The sequence below is a fragment of the Chiloscyllium punctatum genome, chromosome 49, assembly GCF_047496795.1.
Source record: "Chiloscyllium punctatum isolate Juve2018m chromosome 49, sChiPun1.3, whole genome shotgun sequence".
Lineage (NCBI taxonomy): Eukaryota > Metazoa > Chordata > Chondrichthyes > Orectolobiformes > Hemiscylliidae > Chiloscyllium > Chiloscyllium punctatum.
The window spans coordinates 7229998-7251263 of record NC_092787.1 but is presented as its reverse complement, the minus strand read 5'-3'; the positions used below and the strand labels follow the sequence as shown (position 1 = coordinate 7251263).

The 21266-nt window shown below is 38.6% G+C and overlaps 1 protein-coding gene across 4 annotated transcripts in view; it reads left to right on the top strand.

The window, feature by feature from the left end:
* dennd1a (DENN/MADD domain containing 1A) overlaps nucleotides 1-21266 on the top strand; it is a 525508-nt gene that overhangs the window by 221529 nt on the left and 282713 nt on the right. For all 4 annotated transcript variants that reach the window (XM_072566190.1, XM_072566188.1, XM_072566189.1 and 1 more), the window contains exons 6-7: nucleotides 8814-8883; nucleotides 9493-9573. In XM_072566190.1, the coding sequence (XP_072422291.1) occupies nucleotides 8814-8883; nucleotides 9493-9573 (151 nt within the window). The remainder of the gene's footprint in view (nucleotides 1-8813; nucleotides 8884-9492; nucleotides 9574-21266) is intronic.

Here is a 21266-nt window from a genome sequence, read left to right as displayed (position 1 = left end):
TGATCATAGGCACATTTTTGAGCAAATTGACGGATTCTAATTTTTCCAATTTCACTACTTATGATCATGCATAGCTCATCTTCATTAGAGGTTAATAATCAAAACATCAAATACTTTTGGACGGTTTTTGACGATCATATTTCCCCTCAGCCTGCTGCAAAGATTTTAAGCATCTTCAAAACATGAACAAATGAATGTTGCAGCATCATGATTATTACTAGTAAAATTGTTTATGCCTTGATTTCCAGTAACACTTTACTTGAAGGTCTCAGTACTTTCAGAAGCCTGTATTTGAATTTGACGTTTTTTCAGTGAGCTAAGAAATTTACGAATAACATTTGCACCTGTAATTCTGAGAAGCTCTGTATTGTGAAGAATGTCCAGCATGTATTCTTATGATGCTTTCACTTCAGTTCATGTGTAACCTTTTCTCATGTTGTAAACAGGATTTCAGTTCATTTTCTCTCCAGGTGGTTTGAAACATGTTGGAGGACAAATTTTAAAAGCTTTCGAAGGTAAAGTTTCAGATGTTTTTGAGCTCTGTGTGGTGCTATTGGGATGAGTAAGTGTTGAAAGAACCTGTGGCCTTACAAGCTGCTGGTTGAATCCAGTTAAGTCGTAGTGGATCCAGTTACACATCTCCCTTTAAGGTCCTGCAGAAAACAAAACTCATCAGCTTCCTGAGCTGTATTGCAGTTGCCGAACTATAATTGTTTAAGCTACATTTGTCAAAAGGTGACATGATCATAGAACCTTAGTTATAAGATCCACATAGTCAGGGTTCTGGATTTGAATCACTGGCCATTAGGTCTAACCAAACTACATATTTTGTATTTTGGTCAATACTTAGACAATATCAACATCCTCATTACATATTGTTTGAAATTAGATGTTGAAAAGATGTTACCTGCATATTAACGGTCATAATAACTTATTTTTTCCCTTTAGTAACTGGAGCTAAGTAAACAAACTTCATGTTTGTTCAAAAAGCTTCAAGCAGATTGCTTTTGTACTTGGATATTTCTTTGTTATAACAAATTGCTGGTAGTTTTAATGTAAAGCTTGTATTAAAAAATGCTTTTTAATTTTGTTATTTAATATAATTTGAAAAACATTTGCAGCTTTGTTTCTGATAGATTGAGAATTTGCCTTGGACACAGTCCTAAAACAAATGGTCTATGTTGCCAGGTTTTGATAGAGCAAAACAATTATTTTGTGCTTTTGTATTATTTTGCAAGGGGTCAGCCTTGCAAGCAGCAGGCTTTAGCACATGCATTCTATCAAGTAAAATGAGCACAGTTGGAATTTGAAACTTTACTTGAATAAAGCTGTTAAACTTCATTCTCCAACTGGTTTTCTGATAACTTAGTAAATGAAAGCAACTGCATTGCTGTTATACTCTGAGGGAAGAGTATTCAAGTTGCGCCTTGAGAGTATTTGCTTGTTGGATGCTGGTAGATTTTGCATATGGTCTTGTAGCAAGCAATTCAGTCAATTGTAGACAGTCACAGCCTTTGAGGGAAAGCACAAACCATGAGCATAGGCTTTTAAACGAGTTGAAAATCTTGATGTGAAAATTTTAACAAAGGTATATACATTTACAATTACAAATTCTATAGATAGATGTTCAAAATCTGTCAATTACACTGCATTAATCACTTGTAACCTTTATTTTTGATTGCAGTTTCAGTTACAGAAAAATTGAAGCAATTCAGCTTAAGTGGCTAAATCTTCTGGGCAGGCTCCTTCTTCTGAAAATATTGATGAGTTAATTCCAAATAGTGAATGTACATGTGTCAATTGTCAAATATATTTGTATTTGATTCAAATCAATTTCCCAGAAGAACTTGAATATCAGCCAAATAACACTGCAAGACTTTGTGTGAATACGTGAAATTTGAGCGTAATGCGTTCCAACAGATTGTTACACAGAAGTGACATGGGATAAATGTTGCATCTCGAATGGCATTACTCACTGTTAGTAGTTTTAGAACAACAGAAGGGTTATGTGGCGCATTAATATTGGAACGTTGATGATGTTAAGTTAATTCAATATTTATTTCATTGTATTATGAAATATTTGAGTGGTTTAGATATTGGGTTAGTTGGTTTTGTCTGCTGGGTGTTACATATTATTTTGTCTATTATGCAGAGTTACTTCGAAAGGGCAGGGGATTGGCATAAAGTTAAATGCTCAGAGAGTAAGTGCAGACCCAATAGACCAAATGATTCTTTAATGCAGTTTTCCTGTGAAGACTCACAAATAAGTGACCCTTAGTAATAAAGTTATTTTTCATTTTACTTTGGCTCTTATCTTTTTCAAGCTTAGGAAAGTATTTGACAATGTGAATCAGATTAGGTATGTGGGTAGGATAGCACATTGCAATCTATTAAAGAAATTGAGAGATAAAAGCAAGGGGCATCTTTTCCTGATTGAAAAGCTTTCCAAATTTTTGATAACGGTCAGAAAGTTTCCGAACTGAATGTTGCATTTGTCTAAACAACTGAAATAATTGTCGATCAGATTCAACATTCTTTGATTGTTTACATGAATTATCATGCTAAGTGCTAATTAAAATTTAAATTAAAAAATTGGAGTCTGTTTTAGTGTGAGATCAACCTGTGCAGTGCTGTACCCATTTTATTCTGTAGGGAGTAACAGCAAGCTGAATCAAGTGACAGAGAAATATTGAACTTATGAAATTGGTTTCAATCATGGGGTAAATAAGAGCTTTTGCTACAACTCAATTTTCTATATTTGATTTGGAATTTTGTGTTGATATTTGTGTATTGATAAAACTTTCCGATTGGAATGTAAAATCAACCATTAGTACTGCCAATAAATTACAACTCCAGATACTGACATGATTGTACCAAAGCTGTTAAGTTTATCATAGAATCTCAGTTTCTGATAGGAAGAACATTTTGTGCTGTGAAAAGTTGATTTTACAAAGTCTATTTCAAAGCTGATCAATTTTTCTTTAGGATAATTTTTTTCCCCCAGTTGATGTTCTGAAATATTTAGGCATCTGTGAATTCTGTAAAATGTCAGCTTGGTTCTGTTGCACCTTGTTAAAGACTGAATGTTGTGGATTCAAGCCTTACTATGGACTGGTGTGCACAACCAAAGCTTCAAATGTCAGTTTGAATCAAGATCCTGTCTTGTCCTATAATAAACACAAGCACCTGGTGAAGGAGTGGTGCTCTGAAAGCTAGTGCTTCCAAATAAACCTGTTGGACTATAATCTGTTATTGTTTGATTTTTAACTTTGTCCACCCCAGTCCAACAACGGCACCTCCAAGTTATAATAAAGCAGAACTGCAGATGCTGGAAATCTGAAACAAAAATCGATTGCTGGAAAACCCCAGAGGGTCTGGCAGCATTGGTGGAGACAAAACAGAACCAACACAACAAGTCAAGTGACTGTGCTCTGAACTAGTGAATTTAAGAATAGGAGGGTAGAGCAGATGAATGCGTGGCTGAGGAGCTGGTGTATGAGAGACTAATGTACTGGCAGGGAGGTTTACTAGAGCTGTTCGGGAGGATTTAAACTAGTAAGGTGGGGGAGTGGGGGGTGGGGGGAGAGGCGTTGGACCCAGGGAGATAGTGAGGAAAGAGATCCATCTGAGATTGGTACAGTTGAGAAAAGAAGCGACTCAAACAGTCAGGACAGGCAGGAACAAAGCAGTAGTAAGATAGGACTGATAAATTAAACTGCATTTATTTCAAAGCAAGAGGCCTAACACAGAAGGCAGATGAACTCTGCATGGTTAGAAACATGGGACTGGGGTATCATAGTAATTACAGAAAGGTGGCTTAGGGTTGGCAGCTTAATGTTCCAGGATACAAATGCCACAGGAAAGGGAGGCAAGAGAGGAGGGTGAGTGGTGTTTTTGATAAGGGATAGCATTGCAGCTGTACTGAGGGAGGATATTCCCAGAAATCCATCCAGGGATGTTATTTGGGTGGAACTGAGAAATAAGAAAGGGATGATCACCTTTTTGGGATTGTGTTATAGACCCCCTAATAGTCAGAGGGAAATTGAGAAGCAAATTTGTAAGGAGATCTCTATTATCCGTAAGAGTAAGAGGGTGGTTATAGTAGGGGATTTTAACTTTCCAAACATAGACTGGGAGTGTCATAGTGTTAAAGGTTTAGATGGAGAGGAATTTGTTAAGTGTATACAAGACAATTTTCTGTTTCAGTATGTGGATGTACCTACTAGAGAAGGTGCAAAACGACCTACTCTTGGGAAATAAGGCATGGCAGGTGACTGAGGTGTCAGTGGGGGATCACTTTGGGGCCAGTGACCATAACTCTATTAGATTTAAAATAGTGATCAAAAGGAATAGACCAGATCTAACTGTTGTAGTTCTAAATTGGAGAGAGGCCAGTTTTGATGCTATGAGGCAAGAACTTTTCAAAGCTGATTGGGGGCAGATGTTCGCAGGTTAAGGGATGGCTGGGAAATGGGAAATCTTCAGAAACAAGATAACGAGAGTCCAGAGACAGTATGTTTTTGTTAGGGTGAAAGGAAAGGCTGGTAGCTTTAGAGAATGCTGGATGACTAAAGAAATTGAGGGTTTGGTCAAGAAAAAGAAGGAAGCATATGTCAGGTATAGACAGGATAGATCGAATGAATCCTCAGAAGAGTATAAAGGCAGTAGGAGTATACTTAACAGGGAAATCAGGAGGGCAAATAGGGTTAAGGAAAATCCAAAGGGTTTCAACAAATACATTAAGGACAAAAGGGTAACCTAGGGAGAGAATAGGGCCCCGGAAAGATGAGCAAGGTGGCCTTTGTGTACAGCTGCAGGAGATGAGGGAGATACTAAACGAGTACTTTGCATCTGTCTTTACTTTGGAAAAGGACATGGAAGATATAGAATGTGGTGAAATAGAAGGTGACATCTTGAAAAATGTCCGTATTACAGAGGAGGATGTGCTGGATGTCTTGAAATGCATAAACGTGGATAAATCCCCAGGACCTGATCAGGTGTACCCTAGAACTCTGTGGGAAGCTAGGGAAGTGATTGCTGGGAGATTGTGTCTCTCAAATTTGATTGAGTTTTTTTGAAGAAGTAACTAAGAGGATTGAGGGCAGAGCAATAGATGCGATGCATATGGATTTCGGTAAGGCTTTCGACAAGGTTCCCCATGGGAGACTGATTAGCAAGGTTAGATCTCACTGAATACAGGGAGAACTCGTCATTTGGATACAGAGCTGGCTCAAAGAGGGTGGTGGTGGATGGTTATTTTTCAGATTGGAGACCTGTGACCAGTGGATTGCCACAAGGATCGGTGCTGGGTCCGCTACTTTTCATCATTTATATAAATGATTTGGATGTGGACATAAGAGGTATAGTTCGTAAGTTTGCAGATGACACCAAAATTGGAGGTGTAGTATACAGCGAAGAAGATTACCTCAGATTACAATAGGATCTTGATCAAATGAGCCAATGGGCTGAGAAGTGGCAGATGGAGTTTAATGTAGATAAATGTGAGATGCTGCATTTTGGGAAAGCCAATCATAACAGGACTTATACACTTAATGATAAGGTCCTAGGGAGTGTTGCTGAACAAAGAGACCTTGGAGTGCAAGTTCATAGCTCCTTCAAAGTGGAGTTGCAGGTAGATAGGATAGTGAAGAAGGTGTTTGGTATACATTCCTTTATTGGTCAGAGTATTGAGTACAGGAGTTGTGAGGTCAAGTTGCAGCTGTGCAGGACATTAGTTAGGCCACTTTTGGAATATTGCGTGTAATTCTGGTCTACTTCCTAATGGAAGGATGCTGTGAAACTTGAAAGGATTCAGTAAAGATTTATAAGGATGTTGCGAGGGTTGGAGGATTTGAGCTATAGGGAGAAGTTGAACAGGCTGGGGCTGTTTTCCGTGGAGCGTCAGAGGCTGAGGGGTGACCTTATAGAGGTTTATAAAACCATGAGGGGCATGGATTGGGTAAATAGACAAAATTTTTTCCCTGGGGTGGTGGAGTCCAGGTTTATAGGGCACAGGTGAGAAGGGAAAGATATAAAAGAGACCTAAGGGGCAACTCTTTGACGCAGTGGGTGGGGTGTATGTGGAATGTGCTGCCAGAGGAAGTGTTGGAGGCTGGTACAATTGTGACCTTTATAAGGTACCTGGATGGGTACATAAATAGGAAGGGTTTAGAGCGATATTGGCCAAGTGCTGGCAGGTGAGACTAGATTGGGTTGGGATATGTGATCAGCATGATGAGTTGGACTGAAGAGTCTGTTTTGGTGCATACATCTCTATGACTCTATGACTTCGTCAAAATAAATGCTGCGAGGCCTGCTGAGTTTCTCCAAGGGTGTCAACTTTTGTTTTTGTCTTCTCCTTTGGGTGACTACAAGAAAGCAGGAAATGCACCTGGCTAATGTTCTTGAATCTCATCAACACGACCGCAAGCAAGCAAAGTCAATTTCTGACTGTGGGACTTTGATAAGACTGGAAGCTATATTTAAAAGTAATCAATTGGATATAAAGTGCTTTAGAAAAACATGAAAATGTGAAGGTGGCTGTACGAATGTTGGTTCCCTACTTTTTAAATATCATTTATCCAGACATCAAATGAATCTTGAGATTTGGCTGTTTAATGTATCAAATTATGGGATGAAATTGCAGGTGGGAGTCCAAAGTATGCATTGCATATTACTATCAATGCCATTCAGATGGGTGGTGGGGCATGTTTTCACGGAGTTTCATTTTGATACTATGGAGTAGAATGATATTTGCTGCAATTATGATCCTGTTAGTTACATCATGAGTGCTTGATTTCTAAATTTCTCATATACAGAAGGCATTCTCTAATACTAGTTGTTAGATGCCAATTATTTATAGTGACACGGTGAGTACAGTTAGACTTCTTCCTTGACAGTTTTTCTTGTAAATAAAATTGAAAAGCTGCAAACACTAAAAAATCTCTGAATTTAAAACAATGTTTCATGTATATAAATGTGTAATGACGGATTGCAAGTAAAGCATCAATATTCTGTCATTTCTTGTTATATATGCTGATAGGCCTGATGATTACTTCTAGCACGTTGTTTTTATTTCCATAGGTATTTTGGGGGGGATACTTTGATATTGCATTTTTTAAATAAGTGTACTCAGTAGGATTAAGCCTATACTTGATTTGGAGGAAGAGCATTAGAGGAATGCTGAGCAGGTGAGATTGTGCTAAAGGACAATTGCACACACACAACATTAGTGTGAATAAGTAAACTTGGCCATTCAGACTGCTTACCCACTGTCCCTACAAGACAAGTGACGGTCAAAATCACCCTCCATATGTTTGTATGTCCTATTAGAGATGGCTGTAATAGCATACTTATGAAAATATTTGACAAAATGTTACATTGTCATACATGTATTAAAATGTCATCTTTTTCTCATATCTAATGCATTAAATCAATTTATGATGTTCCACTAAAATAAATTGCCCTCTTAGGAATTTTGAACAGAACTTAAAGGCATAACACTTTTTCTTTGCAGTCTAGAGATCTTGCCATATTAAAATTATGTTTTGATTTTAGAGGTGTTGCATTTAATTTCCTTCTCTTTTGTTATGATGCACATATTGTTATCAGCTCATATTTGGCTGTCGTGGCCACAATTCATGAATCAACTTTCTATAAACACGAAGTACAGTGAGTGCCAAAGTATTTTTTTCATTTATGTAGTGCATTTCAACCCCCCCCCATGGATGTCTGAAAGCATTTTGCAGCCAGTTTACTACTACTGAAGATTTGTCACTGTTGTAGGGATTGTGATGTTAATTTGTATGCAGAAGTGTGTTAATGACCAGATTACCTTGTTTTTGATGTTCGATAGATTAAAATTAATCAGAATTCTAAGGAAAACTCCCTTACTTTTCAATGAAGTAAAGAAAAGCCAGAAATATTTCACACCAAAGAGAGGAAATGCCTGAGCTGAAGGACAGCTCTCCTGGCAGTGTTGCAATGTTCAGTATTACATTATCAGAATCTCATCCGTTTATGTGCTTCAATCATGGAGTGCAACGTTCTGATTTGGTCTTCTCTCTGGTGCTGTTCTAACATTCTAAGGGGAAGCCCATGCTGTGTAAGAACCCAACTCACCCTGTTTTTTGTTGAGCCCTACCAGTAATACCACAGACTCTTAGTAAATCCTGTCTGTTCTTGATTGAAGCTGCTTTCAGTCTTAGCAGTGACAACTGCTCCTGTCTGATACCGCTAGGACGACAAGGTTGTCAGCAGTCTGATCTGCTAAGAATTCCCTCAGGCAAAATCAGGGCAGAAATTTCACCAGAAAGTAATCAATGGTATTAAGCCTATACTTGGAGGAAGAGCGTTAAAGAAATGCTGAGCAGGTGAAATTGTGCTGAAGGACAATTGTGCACAGGCAACACGACAGCAAATAAGTAAACTTGACAAGTCAAACTGTTCCCAGCCTTAAATAGCTCAGGAGTAACCATAGTATAGCGTGTGGGCTTGTCACTGAGGTTTTAGCCAGGCAGTTGAGGCCCAAGTTGTCCTGTAAAATCAAGAACCATATTATTCCAAGTTACCAATCTAATGAAATGACATAGACCTTGGCCAGAATTTGGATCACAATTAAACTTGACTTCAGGTGGAACTTCTGGTATGTTTGTGTGAATTTAAATTTGTTTTTTCTCATGCTGTTTTGATGAATGTCTATATTTTAATACTGTTAATTCAGATTTCCAAAATCATCTTTATCCTTTATGCCTTTTCTGTTAAGATTGTAAGAGGTTTACATATAACATTGATTGGTCTGTATTTAATTTCAGCTATTTACCTTGGTTTGAAGTTTTCTACAAGCTTCTGAACATCTTAGCAGAATACACTGTTAAAGGACAGGTATGGTTCTTTAATGTCATGATGTAAGAATAATCAATTATAATGCAGTGTCAAGAGATATTTCAGTTTATTCAAATTTATAAACTCTGATTTCTTTTGTTTGTTTGAGATGAACACCTTTAAATATACTGTTTGTCTATTTTAAAAGTGCATTATTAGAAGGTATTTAACAATATGTCATGTGTCAAAATCAATTTTTAGCTTTTTTTGAACCGTATAAACTAACTAAAAACTTCAGTATACTAATTTTACAATTGGCTTGAAAGTTTGTGGCTTTTCCTTTTTTTTATTGATGAATGATTTTAATAAACTGGTGTATCTGAAATTAAATATAAGAAATACTGACCTATTTTTTCCAGACTCCTGTGAATGCTGTCTTTTAAATACGATGACTGCAGCACATTTCTTCAGAATGCAACTATGCACACCCTTTTCTGACACTTTTCGAATAACTGGTAGCTAAACTATTAACATTTTTTAATGCTGAATAGGTTTATGTTGTTTAGGCCAATCATCTTGAAATGTGACTAATCAATCTGTGTTCATTTGTGATATCTTTTAAAAATGAATCGTGATTTTTTTTGTTTAAAAAAATGTGTAATGTTTCAGGACTGTCAGTGGAAGGAATTGCTGGAAACACTATACAACCATCCTCTTCCAGAGCCAGGCTCAACTGTTCACTTAAGTGTGGTAAGTGAAATGTATTTCTGTTCATACATATTTTTAAAAAAAAGGGGGAGACATTGGCATATTGGGAATATTGTTGGATTGATGATCCAGAAGCAAATCCAGTAATGACAGTTAGTGAAATATGAATTCAGCTAACAAACCTGGGGCGGCACAGTAAATCAGTGGTTAGCACCGTTGCCTCACAGCGCCATGGACCCGGGTTTGAGTCCACCCTCAGCCGACTGTTCGGAGTTTGCACATTCTCCCAGTGCCTGCGTGGGTTTGCTCTGGGTGCTTCTGTTTCCTCCCCTATTCCAAAGATATGCAGGTTAGGTGAATTGGCCATGTTAAATTGTCCACAGTGTTCAGGGATGTATAGGTTCGGTGCATTAATCAGGGAAGATGTAGAGTAATGGGTCAGGGTGGGATATTCTTCGGAGGGGCGGTATCGACTTGTTGGGCCGAAGGGACTGTTTCCACACTGTAGGAATTCTAATTCAAATTCTAATTCTAATCTGGAAGGTAGTTAAAGTTTCAGTAATGGTGACCATGAAACTATAGTCCGTTCTTGTACAAAACACATCTCTTTTGTTTATGTCCTTTGGTGATTGATTTATTGTTGTCATACATACTGAGATACAGTGAAACATGTTTTGCATGCTAAGCAGGCAGATTATACCAAACAAAGTGCATCAGCGTAACATTCCAGAATGCAGAATTCAATGTAACATTCACAGAGAAGGTGCAGAGAGAGAGAGCAGAATTAACACCTGAGCGGTCTGTTCAAAAGGTTTGATAACTGTGGGGAAGAAGCTGTTCTTGAATGTATTTGTATGTATATTCAAACTTGCAGGAAAGAAAATCTGCTTGTCTGACCTACACGTAACTCTAGATCCACAGAGATGTTGTTGACATTTAAGTGCCCTCCAAAATGACCTAGCCAGCCACCCAGTTTCAAGGGCAATTAGGAATGGGCAATAAATGGCTTTGTTGACAATGCCAACATCTCAAGAGAGAATAAAAAATCTTTTCATAAAATTTTATGGGCAAATTTTAAAATTGTTTCATGTTAGGAATTTTAATTAAGTATTGCTATCTAAAGAATACATTCCCACACTACCTTTGGCATCATGGTTGAATGCAGACTTAAACAAAGCATGGCGCATCATCAGCAGTAATGTTTGATTTGAATAAGTGTGCACCACTCCAGACATTTCAGGAATTGAGGCTTAAGCTGTAGTTATGGGTCCACTATGAATGCTGTCTTTTATAGTTTGGGATCAAAGACCTACTGTAGAGTATGTGAATCAAATTTTGATTTGGAAAAATGTAGGAATCCATTAAAATTAAACTATGTTCCCTTTGACCCTGTATTTACTGTGATGTCATAAAAGGAATTCATTATCATTAGTTCTTGTTTTTTGTTGTTTGTGTGTTAAATTGGTTATTCTTCTTGAATATAATTGGAAAAATAATTTTAATTATTCTTACTTCCATCAACTGTCCTGATTACATTCATTCTGACTCAATGAATTATTAACATCAACTTGCTTGGAGTGTGAATGCACGGCAGGTTTATAAAGTTAAAATTCAATGAAAGTACCTTTTAGTAATTTTTATTTAAGAAATTCTGTTCCATTTGAACACTATTATTTCAAATGACTTTATGGTGGATAGATAATCACAAACACAGTTTTAAGTCTTGCATGTTAAGCATCTTGCTCGCTGCATGCCCTTCCTGTCCTTGTCAAATTTGTTTCAAATCATGCTTTAACATGTTAGTGTGGCAATTATGGTTGCGTTCTTTTCATTCAGAAGGTTGTTCTGCAGTGTCCAGCATTGTGGGTTTTAGATGAGATGTCAAACAGAAACTTTGTCTGCCCTTTGGTGTAAAATATCCCACTGGCTATTTTGAACTAGAGCTTGAGGGAGTTATCCCCGATGTCCTGACCAACAATTAACTCTAAATTAACATCTCTCAAACAAATTATATAATCATTACCACATTGCTGTTTTTAAAGACAAATTGGCTGTTGTGTTTCCTGTACTGTAATAGTCACTAGACTTCAAAAGACTCTCAGTTGCTGTCATGTACACTAACACATCCTGAGGTTGTGAGAGGCACAGTATAAAACCAAGTATTCCTTTCTTTGTGCTTTTTTCTGTGGCAGGTTTCTGAAGAAGAGCAAGAGTATTATCTCTTGTATTGACCAATATTTATTCTTAAACCAGCATCAGATTATCTGGTCATTATCACATTGCTGGTTTTGGGAACTTACCGTACTTAAATTGGCTGGTGGGTTTTGTAAATAGTGATTCCAGTTTGAAGGTATTTTACCCGTGAAGCAGGTTCGGATGACTTCTCATCATGAGAGTGCTACATAAATGCACTTATATTTGTGTTTTCCCCTTTTGACTCAACATAACAACAGAATGGGAGGTTTGCTAATAGATATTTAAAACACCTGTGCATATGTGAATAATTTATTAAGTTATATGGACCGTGTTGCTGGAATACCTGACCCTTCACTGATCAGTGTTAACTTGAACTTTGTCTTTGTTCTAACTTCTGCTCTCCAAGTAGAATTCATTTCTAGTGTTGAATGTCACTACTATTTTGTTTGCCTGAAACAGGGGCTTACTTTCCCACTGTTCCCTCCCATCCAGGCAGCGCATAGCCTCATTTTTGGATTTCCTTCAGTACTGAGGTTAATGTGACTTTTGCAAACCACCCCACCCTCCTCCCTGACCTATCACCTTCATCTCCACCCCCACTCACCTATTGTACTCTATGCCACTTTCTCCCTACCCCCACCTTCCTCTCATTTATCTCTCCACCCTTCAGGCACTCTGCCTGTATTCCTGATGAAGGGCTTTTGCCCGAAAAGTCGATTTCCCTGCTCCTCGGATGCTGCCTTTCCAGCACCACTCTAATCTAGAATCTGGTGTCCAGCATCTGCAGTCATTGTTTTTACCCCTCCTTCACCTCACAATTGATTCTCCCCCAAGCCCAGGCTATGGCCCTTCAAGGTCCAAGCATATCCAAACATTATGACTTGCATACAACTGACCTGGGGGAATCTCTAACCTATTTAAGTCCCTCCTTTGCCCAGTGTTCTCAGCTCTACAAAATTCCAGACTGTTCTCAGCATTTCAGATGGCTTTTCCCGGACACTGCAATAATGGTCTTTTCATTTAGAATGGTGTAGAGAGATATTTGGCAGATGGGAGCTTGCAATGGCATTTGGTACATATATGCTCTCAACTGGAGATGTGAGACTGTGTCCAACTAACAAATCATTATAGCCTTGAGTTTTGACCCAGGTCTCTGGATGTTGTATAATCTAATCAGATGTTTTACTTGCTTTCTGCATAATTCATATCCCAATACAAATGATGTGATTGAACAGTGTGTATACAGTTGCTGCTCATTTGTAATTGAAAATGATGTTTTTATTTGCATAATTACTTGCTAATTTTAATTTAGTGACATCATACAAATAGTAATTGTAATAATGAGAAACCATTGTAGAATTAGGCAACTCTGTTTTGACACTTCTCTTCTATGACAACATTCTGTTATACTTGCAAAGATTTTGTCTATCTGATGCTTTCAGGCAATTAGTCACCTGTGACATTTCCTCTTCACAAACCAGTGATGTGTATCGAAACAATTTAATTGTCTCTCAAATTCTTACCCCACGATAACCGTAAGCAGCTGCAATTCCTCTCTAATGTTAATCGACAGGTAGTAGTTGTTTGTCCTTGCCAGGTCATTGGCTGGCTGTGGAGAGGACCCAGCTCTACCAAGCAGAGCCTTTGTAGGAACAGCATGCCTGCCTGACCTAAAGGGCAGGTTGTCTCGGAGGCACTGCAGTGTGATGGGATAGTTCAGCTCATTCCAGGCATTTCATATTATGGTTCAAAAGAATGCTTCTAGTCTGCCCTTTGCTTAAGCATTTCATGGGCAATGGAGCAGGAAAAGATATCAAAGACCAGCTTATGGATGGCTTTGTTTCTTTTAGCTGTTCAGTTGCTGTGGGAGCATTTGAACTGAGTAGTTCAGCTGATGTGGCTAGACAGTTGAAATGGAAAGAGATGAAAAGTGTATTTTTTAACATTTATCAAATATTATCACCTTTTGCCAGACACTAGATTTAAATCCAAATCAGGAGGAAAACTTGAAGGTATTTCTGCCAAGAGTGCTAAAATGAGAACAAACCATCTCAATTCTGTTTCCAGTGGCACAAAAAGTTTCCTCTCAATTTTTAAGATTCATGGATGAGGAAGTCCGTGCTAGATTAGAAAAGAATCACAGAAACCAGGGAAAATACCCCCAACTCCCCATGCAAACAGTCTGAGCACCATTACTCAGAGTGGCAACATTGTTCCAAAGCAATGAAATGGTTATAATTACATTTCTCTCTGCTATTTCAAGCCTTCATTTTCATTAGCTTTTTCAGCCCCTTTGTTCATAACTTGCTTCTCTATACCCTTGAATTTTGAAGGTACGGATTCAAACTTGGCTATGGTTCCGTATGTACCAGCTAACTGTTGTACTCCTTTCTGAACTGGCTACTTTGCCTGAAAGAACCTGGAAAATGTATGCCATTAATTTACTCTTGTGCAAGCATCACAGGCAGGTGACCTGTCTGCTGCTGACCTTTTATAGATGTACATTTTCAGATAGGATTACGCGCACTATCTAGGTAACTATCATTAAGTAATATGGTTTCCTGTAAAGCTTGGCAATGCTGATGCCTATTTTAACAACCCTACTATCAATCTCTGATAAAAGATTAACTAGATACTATTGTAATAAGGTTTCCAAAAAGTTACAAACTCTAGTGCTTGACATAAAATTGAGAAGAACACTGATGAGAACAACATTTTCCATCAGTGCAATTTTAATAGAATGTATATTTGGTTGAAACTGAGGCCTTCATAAGGTCCTCTGCAACACAGACACTAGTCTTCAACCAGTGTTATATTCTGTGATTTCAAGAAATGACAGAACACTATAGATGCTACAAAGGTTACGGGCTCTGACAGAATTCTGACAATCGTATTTAAGACTTCTGCTGTACTCTTAACAAAGCTGTTCCAGTACAGCTACAACACTGGCATCAAAAATTGTCTAGGTATGTAGTATGCTCAAAAACCAAAGTAAATCTAATGTGGCCAATTAGCAAGTTATCAGTCAATTCTTGATCATCAGCAAAGTGATGGAAAGGGTCATTGACTCTGTTCAAATGGGATTTGCAAAGGAATAACCTGTTTGCTGATGCTCAATTTTGCTGCTGCTAGAACTCCTGACCTCGCTACAGCCTTTGTTCACTCCAGAGGTGAGGCAAGAGTGGTAACGTTTGACATTGCGATCGCATTTGACTGAGTATGGCACCAAGAAGCCCGAGCAAAACCAGTTTTGCTATTGATTGAAGTCCTATCTAATACAAAAGATAACGGTTCTGGTTCTAGGAGGGTCAATTTTCTCAGCTCTAGGACAAAACTCAGGATAGTATCGTAGGCCCAACCATCTTTACCTGCTTCAGTGACTTTCCAACCATCCTGAAGTCAGATGTGGGGCATGTTTGCTGCTGAATGAATGGTGCTGAATATTGTACATTCATTCACAATGACTCATACACTGAAGCAATCTGTGTTCATATGCCGCAAGATCTGGACAAGATATGAGCTTGGGCTCATGAGTAGGAAGTAGTTGTCTCAAAACATGTTCTGGACGAGGCCAGACCGCTCAAAACATTCTTAAGCAGGAAGCCCAGATTGTAACTTTGCAATTTGCTTTGGTAAGTGTACAGTGAAAATTACCCGGAGTACATGAGCTTTGTTTACCACCATCTTTTGAAACAGACACAAATTTATTCACAAAATTACGCAATGAAACACAACAGAATATAGAATACTCACAGAACTCAGTCTATCCAAACTAGACTTAATTGTGCTGTTCCGAAAAGTACGTGCAACAGTCCCAATAAACAAACCCCTTAAACACAGAGCAAAAATGAGACAAAGGTTTATAGGTCCAAGTAAGAAGGGCAGAAAGAGAGAGCGAGTTCAGCAGCCTGTTTCCTCTGACACTTGAAAGTTCTGAACCGAACTGCATAGCTAAGGAGCTGGCCATGCTCCCTTGACTTATACAGGTTACTTCTAAAATATAAAAGTGTTGGCCTAAAGTTTCCTCTGTTTATGTATAAACAAAAGGCCTCTCAGTTAACTCTTTCATCTCTGTACCAAGCCAGCTACCTCGGAGCCTGGACTGTTTTAAGACCCTTTTGAAAAAAATCAAGGGCACAGTATCCTTGAGAAAAGGAACAGCATTTAGAAAAAAATGGGCCAGCTTTGTGACACCTCTCGCGCCCCCCCCCTTAAAAAAACAGCCATCAATACCCACAGATGGCTTAATTTGTATAACCCTTAAAATAAAGACTGGTTAATACTCTAAAACACACACATATACTACACTGACTATATACATGCAAACATGCAGAACCACATTCAAATTCAGGCCATGGCACACCCACCACTGAACACCTCTATCTCATTTGAGTCTTGACAACGCATCAGCAATCACGTTTTTACAACCTGCCATGTGCACAATTGTCAAATTGAATGGCTGCAACAACAGGTTCCATCTAAACACTCTGGCATTTTTGTCCTTTAAATTTCTCCACAAATGTCAATGGGTTATGGTCAGTGTATATGATATCTGAGATGCGTTGCTGGTAATATAAACACTGAAATGTTGTAATTCCTACACTAAGCTCAAAGTCTCTTTCTGAACTGTTGAATATTCCTATTGATGAACGTTCAACCTTCTGGAAAATTACCCAATGAGTCTTTCTATTCTCTCGTCATCCTCCTGCAGGAGCACAGCACTACCATCGATAGACACCTTGAAAGGCTTTGTGTAATCAGGTGTGGCTAATACTGGGGCAATGGTTAATAGTTTTTAGGCTGTCAAATGCCTTTTGACAGTCTGCTGTCCACTGAACCTTCTTGCCCTTTTTTTTAAACAATTCGGTGAGTGGAGCAGCCACACTGCTAAACTTTGGCACAAACTTTCGCTAAAATCCACTCAACTCCAGGAACTATAGTACTGCTCTTTTCATCAACATTGTGGGGAATTCCCCAATTAGTTTCATTTTCACGTTCCGTGGGCCATTTGTTAGTGTCTAATAAAATGACCCAGGAAGATGACTTCGGCTTTGGCAAATTCACTTTTAGCTAGCTTTACTACCAAGCCTACCTTCTGAAGTCAATCAAACAATTCTGATAGATGTTGTGAATGTTCCTTCTGTGACTGACTGACTAAAAATCACCAGGTCATCAATATACACCCCACATTTGGGTAATCCAGCAATGACCTTATTAGTTAGTTCTTGAAATGGGGCCGGAGCATTTTTCATACCAAATGGCATGACTTTAAACTGATATAGTCCATTTGGCCTTAAGAAAGCTGAAATTGCTTTTGCTGTTTCTGAAAAAGGTACCTGCCAAGAGCCTCTGAGCAAGTCCTACTTAGAAATGTAAGTTGCTTGTCCCATCTTTTCAACACAGTCCTCCAACCATGAAATTGGATATGCATCACTCTTTGTAATGGCATTGACTTTGCAATAGTCCACACGTAACAGTTGGGTACCATCTGGCTTTGGCACTGTGACTATGGGTGAGCTCCAGTCACTAGCTCACTTTGATTATGCCATCTTGGAGTATGCGTTCTATCTCCTGAACCTCTGCCAACTTTAGAGGGTTATGCCTATAAGGATGTTGCTTAATTGGAACAGCATCTTCTATATCTACATCATCCACAATTAGATTAGTACTTCTCAGTTTATTTCCAGATCTCTCCTAATGTGAGAGTAATAACTCTTTCAGGTCATTTCAATTTTCTTGTGGAAGGTAACTCAATAATTTATCCCAATTTTTGACAACTTCCTCATTGTCCAGTTTGATTTGAGGAATGTCAAATTCAGAATTCTCTGAATTTGGTTCTTCCTTCTGTGCTGTGATCATGAACACATTCTCCTCTTGCTTTTCTTCCCTGTCAAAATACCTTTTGAGCATATTCATATGACACACAGTGAGATTTCTCTCTGTCTGGAGTCCCTATCAAGTAGTTCACCTCACTCAATTTCCTTTGATAAAGTCCACTAAACCTTGCTTTTAAAGGTTCACTTATTATTGGGAGTAACACCAGTACCTTATTCCCAATGGCAAAATTGCAAATTTTTGATTCTTTTCCACTTCCTGTTTCATTGTATGCTGCGATACTTTTAAATGTTTTTTAGCCAGCTCCCCCGCTCTATTTAATCGTTCTGTAAAATTTGACACACAGTCCAAATGGGTGGTCTCTGAATTGTAACTTATTAATTTCTCATTAATCAATTTTAATGGTCCTCTTACTTCACGTCCACAAACTGATTCAAATGGACTGAATTTGGTCGATTCATTTGGTGCATCTCTGATCACAAAAAGCACAAACGGAACTCCCTTATCCCAATCATCTGGATAGTCCTGACTATAAGCCCTTAACATGGTCTTTGGTGTTTGATGCCATCTCTCTAGCGCCCCCTACGACTCTGGATGGTACGTGGTTGATTTGAATTGCTTTATTCCAAGGCTATCCATAACCACCTTGAATAGTTTGGATATGAAGTTTGACCCTTAATCTGACTCTATCTCTATTGGTAATCTGTATCTAGTAAAATATTTCAGTAATTCTTCTACAACCCTTTTCGCTGTGACATTGCGAAATTGGGACTGCCTCGGGAAATCTAGTTGATACATCCATTATTGTTAATAAATACTTATTCCCATGCTTTGTTTGAGGTAGGGGACCTATGTAATCAATTAAGACTCTTGTGAAAGGTTCCTTGAATGTTGGAATAGGTATAAAAGGTGCAAGTTTTATTACTGCCTGTGGTTTTCTGATTAGCTGACATATATGACATGTCTGGCAAACTTTGACTACATCCTTTTGTAGTTCAGGCCTGTAAAAATGTCTTTGTTTTTTAGCTTGTGTTTTACTCACTCCTAAATGACCTCCAAGTGGTAGCTCATGTGCCACTCGCAGCACCTCTTTCTATACCCTATTGCCAAAACAATTTAATGAATCTCTGCCCATTTCTCATCTGCTTGAATGTGTGAAGGTGTCTCTTTCCTCATTAAGACACCATTTGTTAAGTAATAACACACAAGGATGCATTCACTCTCCTTTTCTGTATATGCTTTTTGATACAAGTGCTTTAAGTTCTCATCTTTCTGCTGTAGCTCAATAAACTTAGCAGAGCTAAAGATACTTGCATGTTTACCTATTTGTTCCTGTTCTGTCCCACTTACCTGATCAAAAAAACGTCTTTGATAATGCTATTATAGTTTCCTTATCTGTGCCTTTTGATCTCTCCTGCTTCAACTTGTGATTCTGCGATCTCATTAAGATACAATCTGGGAAGATTCCAGGATAAACATTCTCCATGTCTTCAGTTGCCTGCGTCTCCACTGGCTCTTCAACTAGAGTAGGCAACATGACTACTGGTGAATCAGCAATGTCATTTGCAAGGACACACTATTCCTGGAGCTGAGAGTTTGTCCAGTACTCCTATCACAAATTCTCCACTCTCTTTTCTGGACTCTCTAGCCTCACTTTATACAACTGGGTGCTATTTGTCCCACATTACCAGTACCTTTTCTGGCAGTAGTCCTTCAGGAGTACGTATCTCCTCATTCTTCAACATCGCAGACTGAGAAGATCCTGTGTCCCTTAATATTGTAACCTCTTTGCTTGCTACTTCTGGCTTATGTGTATAAATATTACCCTTGCAGGTATATTTTTTAAGCAGAACTGGCACTTTTTCCTTAATGAACCTCTGATGCAGCTTTGTGTTACAATGCCAACAAAACTTCGGCTTCTCCTGTTTTCCTACATCTGGCTTTCTCCTAACCCACCAACACTGATTTCATGTAGGCCACTTTATTACATTGAAAGCACTGGAGCTTTTTACTTTCTTCGTCCCCTTCACAGGTTTACTTTTTACCCTGTGTAAATTCTCATTATGATCTACACTGCGACCTACCTTTCCCATTCTATGTGAGTATTTCTCTTTGTCCCAATTTCTATCCCTCGTGGACTACAATTGATTCTGGAAGCCGAACTGTGTTTTATGGACCAGTTCATAATCATCAGCCACTTCAGCTGCTAACTTTGCCGTTTTAACTCTCTGCTCTTCTACAGTAAGCTTACTGTCGGCCTTTATCTCCAGCCTTTTAAGCTGACTTCCCTTTTTAAGTGTCAGTTTCTGAAGTGCAACATCTCTCTCTTTTTCTTTCTCTTCTGCTAAAGCCATTCGTTCTTTTTCTTTCTCTTCTGCTTTTAACTCAAACTGTTTCATTTCTGCTGCCCTTTCCTTCTCTCTCACCTCTAACTGCTTCATTTGTCGTTAAATTCTTGCCATCTCTGTAGATCGTGATGGATTTTCCAACAAGTTTAAATGCTGAGCTACTGCTTAATTGTCTGTCCTTTCCTCATAGATAGAGGCAGCTTCAACCCCAGCTTGTCTAGTAATTCCAGCAACCTGGCCTTAACCACGTTTTGTAAAACTACCAAGTTCACCTTGCCCACCTCCAGAATACTCTTGGCGACTGAAAGAGCCATTGCTCTCCCAAACTTTGTCTACCCACCCTAACCAACACCCAAAATAAAGACACTAGCACCTACCACTTGCTGTTTAAATCCACAAAGAGCCCCCAGTGTGTTATGGAATAGGCCAGACCACTCAAAACATTCTTAAGCAGGCAGCCCAGACTGTAACTTTGCTATTTGTTTCAGTAAGTGTACAGTGAAAATTACCTGGAGTAAGTTAGCTAGGTTGACTACCAGGTATTAAAACAGACACAAATTTATTCACAAAATTACTCAATGAAACACAACACAAAATAGAATACCCACAGAACTCAGTCTATCCAAACTAGACTTAATTGTGCTGTTCCGAAAAGTACGTGCAACAGTCCCAATAAACAAACCCTTTAAACACAGAGCAAAAATGAAACAAAGGCTTTATAGGTCCAAGGGCAGAAAGAGAGAGAGTTCAGCAGTCTGTTTCCACACAGCTCCTGCTGCACTGACACTTGAAAGTTCTGAACTGAACCGCACAGCTGGAGAGCTGGCCACGCCCTCTTGACTTATACAGGTTACTTCTAAAGCATAAACACATTTACCTAGAGCCTCATCTGGTTATGTATAAACAAAAGGCCTGTCAGTAAACCCTTTCATCTCTGTACCAAACCAGCCACATCGGAGCCCGGACTGTTTTATGACCCTTCTGAAAAAAATCAAGAAAAGAATCAGCATTTAGAAAAAATAGGACCAGCTTTCTGGCAAACGTCAGGCAATAACTATCTTCCAAGAGCAATAAATGCATGTGAATATCGCAATCATGTTCACCTCCAAGTTATACGTCATCATAACTTGGCACTATATTGTTGTTTCTTCACTGATCAAGATCCTGAAACACCCTTCTGAACAACACTGTGGATTGCTTGTACACCCAGGGATTGCAGTGTTTAAAGAAGTCAGCTCACCAACACCTCTAAGGCAGTTGTGGGTGGGCAATAAATCTTGGGTTAGCCAGAAATGCCCACATTCCTTCGAATGAAAAATAGAAAAAAAAATGTAGGTACATTGTTATAAAAATTGC